Source organism: Gordionus sp. m RMFG-2023, chromosome 4, assembly GCF_954871325.1.
Source record: "Gordionus sp. m RMFG-2023 chromosome 4, tfGorSpeb1-WG-v2, whole genome shotgun sequence".
NCBI lineage: Eukaryota > Metazoa > Nematomorpha > Gordioida > Chordodea > Parachordodidae > Gordionus > Gordionus sp. m RMFG-2023.
In genome coordinates, this window is record NC_088778.1 from 2,877,313 (window position 1) to 2,889,246 (window position 11,934).

At 26.3% G+C, this 11,934-nt stretch overlaps 1 protein-coding gene across 1 annotated transcript; it reads left to right on the forward strand.

Moving 5' to 3' along the window:
• Window positions 1–6,707: 6,707 nt before the first annotated feature.
• LOC135928212 (uncharacterized) lies at window positions 6,708–7,124 on the forward strand. The gene has a single exon (XM_065464602.1). The coding sequence runs from the start codon at window positions 6,708–6,710 to the stop codon at window positions 7,122–7,124; it is 417 nt and encodes a 138-aa protein (XP_065320674.1).
• Window positions 7,125–11,934: the final 4,810 nt, after the last annotated feature.

The window sequence follows — 11,934 nt, forward strand, 5'->3', positions numbered from 1 at the left end:
AATTTTTACCCAACAAGAAGAATAATTAATTATTTACTACTATTTTACTTTGGGATTATTTTTTTATCATTATGTTAAATATAAACTTTTTTATGTTATTTAATTTTTGGTTTTTTAGTTTACAATTTATTATAACATTGCAAAATGTAATGGCGCCGATTATTTTATCAATAAAATATATTCAAATTTTCATTTATATATTGTTTCATTTTGTAATAATTGAAACGATTAGAAAGGGATGGTAAAATTCTAAAAATGTAATGCGTAAAAAATATATTAGGTAACTATATACTAGGCAAATAATAAGATTGAATCTATATTTATATTAATGAAAACGTATGAGACATATTTTAACTCTTGCATAGGTTAATGACAATGGATGAATAAAATATCAAATTATGATGCTACCAGTTAAGATAATGTTGTAATGATACAACTTAATTATTTCCATTTTATCTTACATTATATATTTAAAGTTGTTGATTCAATTACATTTACGTTTAATATTACATTTGGCAAATGTTTCAATTAAGGCGAAAAATAATGTATATATATATATATATTGATCTTAGATTATAATTTGATATCAGTTACACTTTACTTATTATAATTTGTTATTTAATAATACCATATATATTTTTTTAAATATTATTCTTTCAAAATATTATATAATACTATCATCCATATTCGTTCTATTTTATTCTTTCAATAGATAAAAATGGGTATTAATATAAATAGGCAGGGAAGAATAATTTATGGTTTTATTCTTTCAAAATATATTATTATCCATATAAACTGTAAATAAGAAAATAAAACAAGCTTATTGTTAAAATTATGAGCTGAAGAAAATTAGAAAATTTATATGATATTTATATAAAATCTCTAATCTATGAAATAATATTAGAAACTGCCCTAGATGACTGTTAATTATATTACGTTTGAAACATATAACTCTATAATTTATCTTCGTCATTCATAGAACAGCAGATATTTCTATCTAAAGTAGTGTTGTTAAACGGCTCGTTTTGAGCCGATTTTAAAAACGGCTAACTCAATATTTCATCCAGAATAGTATTACGCAAGCCTGAAGATTTTGTTTGTAGAAGGAATAAAGGTTTGGACATCTATTAGCGAAATCTCGAGGCTTAGGGAATATTTTTCTGGCTAAAATATTGAGTTAGCCGTTTTAAGAATCGGCTCAAAACGAGCCGTTTAACAACACTAATCTAAAGCATAGTTATATTATAATCAATAAAGTAAAGATTTTTTAAAAATGTTGAATTAAATCAAATTATATTAAATTAAGGCTCAATAAGTTATTTGGATATTTGTTAATGTAAATCGAAATATTTCTATTAACATTAAAATGAATTAAGATATTCACATCTAAGTATTTTAATCCATCTTAATTTTAAAAAATAAATCATGAATTAAATGATCCTTAATAAGGTGATGTCGCGAACAATATTAATACTTTATGGAGGAAGATAAACATTATAAGAATGTATTTGATATCACTAAAATAAAAAAAAAATTCTTAATGCTGTTGATATGCAAATAAAAGATTTCTAGTATTATTCTTAGAATTTTTAAAATGCGAGAGATATGATAATTAAAAAAAATTGATTATAATCTGTATAAAAAAATAGATTAATATATAAAATTTTACAAGCCATCGTGGCCGAGTGGTTAAGAGGACTGATTAGAAATTAGTTGAGGTTTCCCCTCGCACAGCTTTGAATCCCATAAATAACGAATTTTTTAAAGATTCGATCTGAACAAATAACAGGAACATGTTTCAAAAAAAATTTTAATATTTGTTTTTTGATGCTTTTTAAATAATATTAAATTAGGTAAATATAACGTTATCCAGACGCGTAGCAAAGGGGTGGGGGAAGGTGAAAACACCCCCCCACCTCCCTATCAAACATCGTATATTGCCTATTCTCATATTCTCATAATTACATTTTAAACTAATAAAAATTCTCCATACACACACACTGCCCACCTCGCTCTCACCTAAAAATGAATACAATTTATCATTATAAAGAAGAATTTGAAGAAAAAAAATACTTAGTAAAAGTAAAAATTATGTTGATAAACGGCTCATTTTTAGCCGATTTTTGAAAATGGTTAACACACAAAATTTTAGCCAGAAAAATATCGCCTAAATTTCGAGGTTTCGTATTTTAAAATATAAAACTCCCATTGCTATATTCCATTTTTTGTAATCGCATTGACGTTGAATTATTATCTTATACACCTTTGGCGAAGATATAAATCAAGGGTTTATGATTAGTGATGATTGTAAATTTTTTACCTATAAGATATTCTAGAAAACTTATAATAGCAAATATTATGTCTAGAGTCACCATTCTATTTGTGCAGTTCATCTCTGTTTTCAATGTTTTTATTGCAAAGGTTATATTCATGCCTTTTATGTGAAAAAGTACTGCATCAAGTCTACGTTTGGATGCCTCAGCAGCTATTCTTATAGGTAGGTTTGGATTGAAATAATTTAATGCAAGAGGTTGACTAATTAGTGTCTTTATTAAAACTTTTAGCATATTCACCTTCCCATTTGATTTTTCTTTAATAACTATTTTGTATAGTGGGTCTGCTACTGCAAAATTATTAAAATAATTTGTGTAGTAATTTGCCATTCCTAAAAATGTAGAAAGTTCATCATAAGAATCTGGCTCTGACATGTTGATTATAGCTTAAATATCGATTAGGGTGTATAAATTATGCGTCTATGTCATGTCCTAAATATGATGCTGGTTTGCATGAATACGCATTTTGAAAAAATTGGGTGTGAGGCCATATTTCAATATTCTTTCATAAACATATTTTTATATCTTCTTTATGTATTTCGTCGTTCTAACCTGTTATTAAAAGATCATCAATATAAAATACGACATCCTTCATATCTCCAGATATTTGGTCCATGGTCTGTTAAAATATTGCAGGAGCAGTTTTGAGACCACGGTCTGGTAAATCTTAAGTGCCCTTTATGTGTAGATATTTAGAATGTCTATAGAGTTTTTATCTATGAAAATTTGCTCTTGAAGTCGATTTAAGTGAATTTATTTCCTTTGATAGTTTGGCTATTATTCCTTTATTCTTGGTATCGGGGTATTTATAATCTTTCAGTGCAGGATTAACTGTGTCTTTAAAGTCGGCACACAATCTGAGGCACCCATCTTCCTTAAACACTGAAGTATCCTGACTCGCCCAACGTACCTCTTTTACGGGCTCAATTATTTTGTCGTGAATCCTTTTGTTTAGTTATTTACTATCTATGTCTATTTTAGAGTATGGTACTCTTCTTGATGGTATTATTCTTGGTATCACATCTTTCCTTAAACGAAGTTTAATATTGGTTTTGCTGTTAGGTTTATTAGTCATTTTCAATTCACAATTTTGCATAAGTTTAGTAAGTTTAATAAAATAATCATCGTCTATATTTCCTTCAAATTTTAAAAATATTCTTGAAATCAAATTTTGGTAAGTAACGGATTCTTATGGCTATTGACAAAGATCTCTTACAAATTTTTACTTACTCCTTTTACATTGATTGGCATTATACCTAATATTTTGATTTGATAACCGTTTAGACCTGCATGATTGTTGTAAAATCGTTGTTATCATTGTCGTTAAAATTTTCAGTCATTTTATTAACACTTATATTTATCAAGTCAATTTTTTTCCTACTTTATCATTTTAGTTTCCTCAACCTCTTCGATATTAACTGAGTTAATCCTATTGTCATATTCTATTTGATTTCTAGTATTAAAGTTATTTCTGTTGAAGTTGTGATGTGATCTGTTATCATGTAGATTTACATTTTGTCTCTAGTATCTATTGTCTTGACTTTGTTTTTGTTAGAAACACATGATGGCTAGCTAAGATTAAAAACTAATTTGTTAAATGAAAAAATAATTACATTGTCATTCTATTTATATAAAATTTCCACTTTATATAATATAATTTTAGAATGTAAATTTGAATATTAATATATAAAATAAAATGAAATAAATTAAATTAAATTAAAGTAGAAATCGCGATATACTATAAAAGAACCAACGATTATTATAAATTATTTAGTTAATATTATTTTTTTTTATTTTATATTTTTAATTATTATAAAGTTATACCTTTGGCGAAAGTATATATTAAGGGTTTATGGTCAATGATGATTCCCAATAAGATATTCTAGAAATCTTTTGATGGCAAATATTATGACTAGAGCCTCCCACTCAATAATTGTGTATATCATCTCTGCTATCAATGATGTTCTTGTTACAAGCTACTCAATGCGATTACAATAATTGATTATAGCAATGGGATAATGACTTTAAAAAATTCATAGAGCAGGAAAATACAAGATAGTTCCTGACTGTTTGCCACAATTACTCATTGTAAATGGTGAAACTATTAATAACATAGTTAACAAAAAATGATTTATGAACATTCCAATAAATTTTAATAAAGTATTAAATGAAAAATATAAAGACAAAAAAATATCAGAAATTATTAACTATATAAGAAAAGGTTATGATATAAAAAATAAATCATACAAAGCATAGAACTCACAAACAATCGCTTATTTGAAGAAAACAGAATTGTGATTCCTATAGGCATAAGAAAACAATGTTGCAAGAATTACATATGGGACATTTGGGTGCTGGACAAAAAAAGGCATTATCTAATCATTATATGTATTGGCCAATCATGAACACAGATATTAATCTCGAAATAAAAAATTGTGAAACATGAAACAACTGGGCAGTAAATCCAAATTGATTCAACGCTAATGGACAATAAAGAAACCTATCAATAGAATATGCATAGATTACAAGGGACCATTTTCAGAAATTTTGGATCATTGAAATATTTTGCAATGACCATGCAATAAACCATGACATGCCCTGACTGCAGCTTATCATGAGCAATCCAACGGTCAGGTAGAAAAGATACTTAGGATCATTCAAAATGAGTAGAAAAAGAAATATGGAAGAAGAATACAGATTTAAACATAACAGACGTAGCACCAAGAAAACTTGTCACAAAGAATAAAATGAAACTGGAACTAGTGATCGACAATTATAAAATAATGACAGAGATAAAAATACCTAGTAGGATGATAGGAGAGAAAGTGTGACATTCTTTGAAAATAAATGGGATAAAGGTATTGTTAAAGAAAAAGAAATTGAATCATTATATAGAATCAACTCTGTACATAAGACAATTAGAAGACATATTGATCAGATAAGGATAAGAACATGCGAGATAGAAGCGAATACTATTATTTAAAGAGGGAAGAGAAGTAGAGATGAATGAAAATAAAAATATATCAAGATTAGCAAGAGTAAAACGGTTACCAATTTATTTTAAAGATTATGTATGAACGTAAATGAATATTGATAAAACACAGAAAGCAAAGAATATTAATGATAAATTTATTATGAAAAACATTATTATAAAGAGTTTATTTTTCTAAAATAATTTATACATCTATCTATCTCTTTTTTACAATTTTCATTCTCTTTATATTATTTTACATATATACAAAAGAGGATTTTATAAAATTAAGATTTATTTTAAGGTCAATTTATGAAAAGAACAATTTAACAAAATTTAAAAAGAGTTAATTTAAAGTTTTTACATATAGAAAAAAAGTATGAAAGTAATTTTTTAAGGTTATAAAATTTTAAAGGTTACATTATTCACATATTTAATAAATATAAAAATTATTTAGAAAAATAAGTTGTAAATAATGCTCGAGTTAATTTTAAAAAAAATCAAAATAAAACACCAAATATAAAATATAATCTTTATAAATATTAAAATATTAAAACGAGAAATAAAAAAATGAATGTAAAACGCAAATAAAACAGTATTAAAAATGATTAATTCAATTCTTATCATTGAAATGAATAAATTCTTATTCTATAATTATGGAAGCCGGGGTGGCCTAATGGGTTATGCTTATGATGTATGCTTGGAAACGCAGAGGACGCAAGTTCAATCTTGGTAAGGATATTAAAATTTTTAGGTTTTTCTTCGATAACTGATATGTAAAGACATATGGTAAGATGAATTTAGGAGCTTAGAGATGACACCCCGGTCACCGACAGGCCTGGACAACCGGGTCATTATATACTTGTCCATAAACAAAATGAAAGATACAAACAAAAGTATAAATATAAGAGCTAGGACGTTCCCTCCAAGCTACGCGCAGGGTGTAGACCTCCATCCTGTGAAAATTAAAATAAAGGTCAAAGCAAAGAAAACAAGGTTACTTGAATATTGTTATACTTAAAATTAAGCCGAAAGAATTGGCATCCATGTTGAACAAGAGGAAAGGTGATATAACATGCATACAAGAGACGAAATGGAAAGGTCACAAGACTCTAATGATTAAGATGGGTATGAATTGTACTATAATAGAATTGTTAATAATGGGAACGGTGTCGGTATCATCCTTAGTCAAGATCTAACCTCAGTGGTAGATGTTAATAGGATCTCTGATAGACTATTGAAGATAAAACTCTGTATTGGTCAATCAATACTACACATTCTTTCAGTATTAGCTCCTCAAACGAGTTGGAAAGAAGAGGAGAAAGATGATTTTAAAGCTATCCTTGATGAAGTTGTAATGGAAATCCCTAAGGATGACCTAGTTATAATAGGTGGTGACTTAAATGCATATGGGCCATACAACAGGTACTTTAGCAGGTTTCACAATAGCCGAAGGAGTTCATCAATGGTCGGCTTTCAGCCTACTTCTCTTTATTACAGTAATAGATGTATTAGCACAGTCCAAACCTCAAATAGTCCTGTGGAATATGATATTTGCAGATGATATTGTGATACTTGCCAAATCCAAGGGTGAAATGAAAGAAAGATTAGTGAGTTGGAACAATATCCTAGAAAAGCCCGGACTAAAAGTAAATAGAGAAAATACGGAGTATATTGTGATAGAAGGAGATGAAACAGAGAGTATTGATATAAATGAATGGCAGATATTAGCAATTGAAAACTGTAAATATTTGGGCTCCACTATACAAACAAAGGGCACAATAGAAAAAGAAATAAAGTGTAAAATTAATCAAGGGTGATTAAAGTGGAGATCTTTATCTGGAGTGCTAATTGACAAAAGAATCCCAAACAAATAAAGGGAAAAATTTACAGTTCCATAGTCTACCAACTATTCTATATAGTTCGGAAACATGGCCAACCAAGGAATCAGACGAGAGAAGTCTACAAACTATGGAGATGAGAATGCTGAGAATGATTGCTGGGGTAAAGAAAGGATAAAGCGCACAGTACAAGAATCTAAGTAGTTTAAAGGTAGTTCCCATTAAGACTAAGTTAATGGTAAACACTTAGGTGGTAGGGGCACACAATGAGAAGGCCTATGAACTACATAGGAAATTAGGTTGAGAGTTTGGAAGTAATGGGCAAATGTAAAAGAGGAAGGCCAAAACTTCAATGGGGCCATAAAGCTAGAGCCAATATAAAGAAGTATAAATTAGACAAGATATTGTATGAATAACATAAAGTGGAGAGAGATGTTGAAGGAACTTACCACCAGAAAAGGTGAAAGCTAAAGAGAAAAGAAAAAAATGGAAGATACAATTTTATTATTATTTTTCTACCCAACATACTTTAAATGATGATGATAACGATTGAGAACAACAATTAATTGAAGATAGCAAAAGAAGAGCAAAATCTAAACGAGTTACGATACATACAGGACGATAACGATATATGGAAGATAATAACGTGAACAAGCATAACAGGAACTATAATGACACTAGCTTTACAAGAATAGCAAAGAATCAACATTCAGAATAATTTAAAGAGAGAGACGTTGTGACTAATAAATTTATTATTTTATTAATATATTTTTTAAATTGATTTGTTAGACAAAAATATCATTAATACAATTAATATTTTTAGCCAAAATATTTATTTTTTTAAAGGCCATTATACTTTTATTTTCCTTATTTAAATTGATATTCAAATACTTTTAATTACTTTACTTAAAAAATATATTGTAATTAATTCAAATGAAATATTTATGTACAATTCAAACTATCTATGTATAAGTTAAAAAAATGAAACAAGGTACACATATTTCCAAGTTCATTAGAAACTTTTAATTTATGTGGCAATATTAAATTGTACAAATTAAATAATTAATAAAATTTTAAATAACTTGTAATAAAACGAGAAAAAAAACTTGTAATATAAGCCGTCAGATTATAATATCAATGAAATTCGTCCCAATTGATTATCTATTAATTCATCGCATGTTAAGTTAATTTGCGATAACTATGAATTCGCAGAGTTGAATATTCGTTCGCCTCAAATTTGTGCAGAAAATTCATGTTACCTATAAATGAAAGGTTAGGCGAGAGTCATATATTTTAATGGCTTTTGGCTATATTATATTATTTACACATATCTATTTTATCATTAAATTTAAATATCATAATATACAAAACAATATTAAAAATTGCATATAATAAAAAATAATTAAACAATTTAAAACAAATATAAAAATTTATATAAATGGTATAAAAGAGAGGGGAGGGAGCAAAAAGAGGCTCTCATTAAAATTCGAGAAAACTAAGGTGGTCGCCTCGAAAAAAAACGGAGTTGATTGTAGTATTATCCATGATTACCATTAATTTGAATAATTATTTGACCTAAAATCTTAAAAAAAATAGTAACCTAGGAGGCATTGGTAGGAATATTCTTGAGATAAAATGTAACAGAAAAATCGTGAAAATCGTGGTACTTTCTAATTTTTTGACTTTGTGACTGTAATAATAGGATCTGGGTTTGGGTTAAAAGAAAATTGAGAAACTCAAGTGAAATCCCAAATAGGTATTTAGTAGCCAATCTGGTCTATTCCCATAACGTAAACGGGTTTCAGGAGGTTTGGGTAGATGATCAACCTAAATTTGTGCGAGATTATAGAAATAGTTCTATGGCGACTCCCATAGATTATAAACAGGTTAGACTATGTTGGCCCTTAGTATCACAGTCTTTTCTGCTTTCATTACATTTAAGAAAAATTATTTTGGTTTTTGTTTTTCTTAATTTTAAAATTAGTGTTGTCAAACGATTCGTCTTGAGTTAATTTTTAAAAATCTAACTCAATATTTTATTTAGAAAAATATTATGCAAGCCGGAAGATTTTGTTTCTAAAACGCACAAAGGTCTAGAAATATATTAGCGAAACCTCAGGCAATATTTTTTTGGCTAAAATATTGAGTTAGCCATTTTCAAAAATCGGCTCAAAATGAGTCGTTCATCAACAACATTAACTTTTACTAAGTTTTTTTTTTCAAATTCTTCTTTATAGTGATATATTGTATTCATTTTTGGATGAGAGAGAGGTGGGCTGTGGAAATGGATAAGATTTTTATTAGTTTCAAATGTGTTTATGAGAATAGGCCTATTTAATTCATGAGGTATTTTTTAAAATTATTGGATGTTTGTAAATACTCAGATCTGAATATCCTAATTCGTTTTAATTTAAATAGAGTTATTTCGAGATTTACACTAATCTCCAATGCCTTAATTTGATATAATTTGATTTAAATCACCATTTTTATAAATATTTTTACTTTGTGATTATAATATAACTATTTTTTAGATACAAATATCTGCTGTTCTATGAATGACGAATATAAATAATAGAGCTATGTGTAAACGCAACATAAAAAACAGTCATCTTAGGTTGTTTCGAATATATTAGAGATTTTATCTAATAATAACTCTGCACAAATGATTTTTATATAAATATTATAATTATTTTTCTAATAATTACTTCAGGTCTAATCATTTTAACAATAAGCTTAGAGGTTTTGTTTTCTTATATTAATTGTTTTCAATGGTAAACGTTTATAGTTCATACTAATCGGTAAATAATTTATTTTGGAAAAAATAAAATTATGTGAATTACTCTTCCCTTATTAGTATTAATACCCATTTTTATCTTAAATGATAGCAACATAATTTGATATTTTATTCATCCTTGTTTATATATGCAACTTAGTATTCGTTAAAGTTTAAATATGACTCATAAGTTTTCATTAATATAAATATCGATTCAATCTTATTATTTGTCTAATATAAAGTTACCTAACATATTTATGACGTATTACATTTTTAGAACTCTACCATCCCTTTGCTTAATCGTTTCAATTATTATCAAAATATATAAATGATAATTTGAATATAAACCTTTTATTGATAAAATAATAAATGCCATTTGATTTGCAATGATATAATAAATAAACTAAAAACCAAAAACCTAACATAAAGAAATTTATATTTAACATAATGATTAAAAAATAATGATTAAAAAATAATCCCAAAGTAAAATAGTAGTAAATAATTAATTATATTTCTTGTTGGGTAAAATTACCAATGATTCCTATATCATATATAAAATTATATAAATTAAATATTGCAAAAAGTAATTCTTTTATTATCTTTTCTAATTTGAATTTTATATTTTTATATCTATATAATTTGCTTCTGACTGAGAATGATAATTTTAGAAATCAAATACGAAAGGCGTTTATAACTTCCATTATTTATAATAAAGATGCCTAAAAATCTCTAATAAGACAATGTGGCATAAAATGTAAACCATAGTGTAAAACAAGCAGAAATATTTACAAGATTTTATGAAAAGATTTTAAATTTATCTAGACTCTATTCAATCTCTCAAGGGTGATTTTTAGATATTTACACAGTCAGATTAGTTTTAAAAAAATATATATATAATTTAATTAGAAATGTAATCTTATACCAATTTATATTTTTCCAATTATTCTAGAGTTTTGTATGAATATCTGTGTGTTCTATCCTAAGGAATCGGTGGGTCAAATTAGAATAAAATATATATTTGTAGGTCAAATTTGGGTCTTGCTTTTAAAATGTATTTTGAATCGGATACGACCTAATATTTTTTAATTATTTCCTTTTCCTAATATTTTTATGAAGTTTATTTTCAAAAATAACTACCAAATTGTTAGAGCTTAAGGTTTTTCTAATTTCTCTGAAATATTAAGCTTTTCAAATAGTTCATTAAAATATATTTAAATCAGGGAAATTTCCAAATTAAATTTTTTTATCGGAACTCAGATCTTTGAAAATGATAATAGTTGGATTAAATTTTACAAATTTTTTTCCTATCGGAGAGAGGCGTAATTAAAATAATAGGTCCGATGCGGTACTCTAAATAACAAATATTTTAAATATATACCACTATGTAAAAATATAATTCATATAAATATTTAGTTCAATTTTTTTTAATAAAATTGAAGGAGATAAATCCATTAATAATATTTTTTTTTCAAATATAGAGATAATTTTTTATCTTTATCGTTAAAATAACATCTACAATTAAGCTAGAATTTATTTGTTACAGGAAAACTTCATACTATCATTATATATTTAAAAAGAAATTATTAATCTTTGACAAGACTTTTATAGATACAAGGTCAAAATTTTTCTCTATTCAGTCTTTGTAACCTATCTTCCCTATTTTAGAAACCTAGAATAGTATATTAATAAAATAATGATAATTGGGACCTGTGAATATCGGTTTCAGATGTTTTATTTTATTGTGGATCATTGAATATTTTATATTGAAATAATCCCAAAAAGTCCAAAAAATATTTTAATTTTTAATCAGAAATATATTGCCTAGGCTTCGATAGCAATAAAAGTTATACCAATGTAAATATAAAATTTTTGTTTAATTTTATGATACTTTAATTCATTGCCATTTGAATAACAAAAAATGACAAAATTTAAGTTAATAATATTCCCCCATTTAAAAAATTAGAAGCATATATTGTTATATTGCTCTCTAAAATGCTTAAAACTTGTAACAATGTA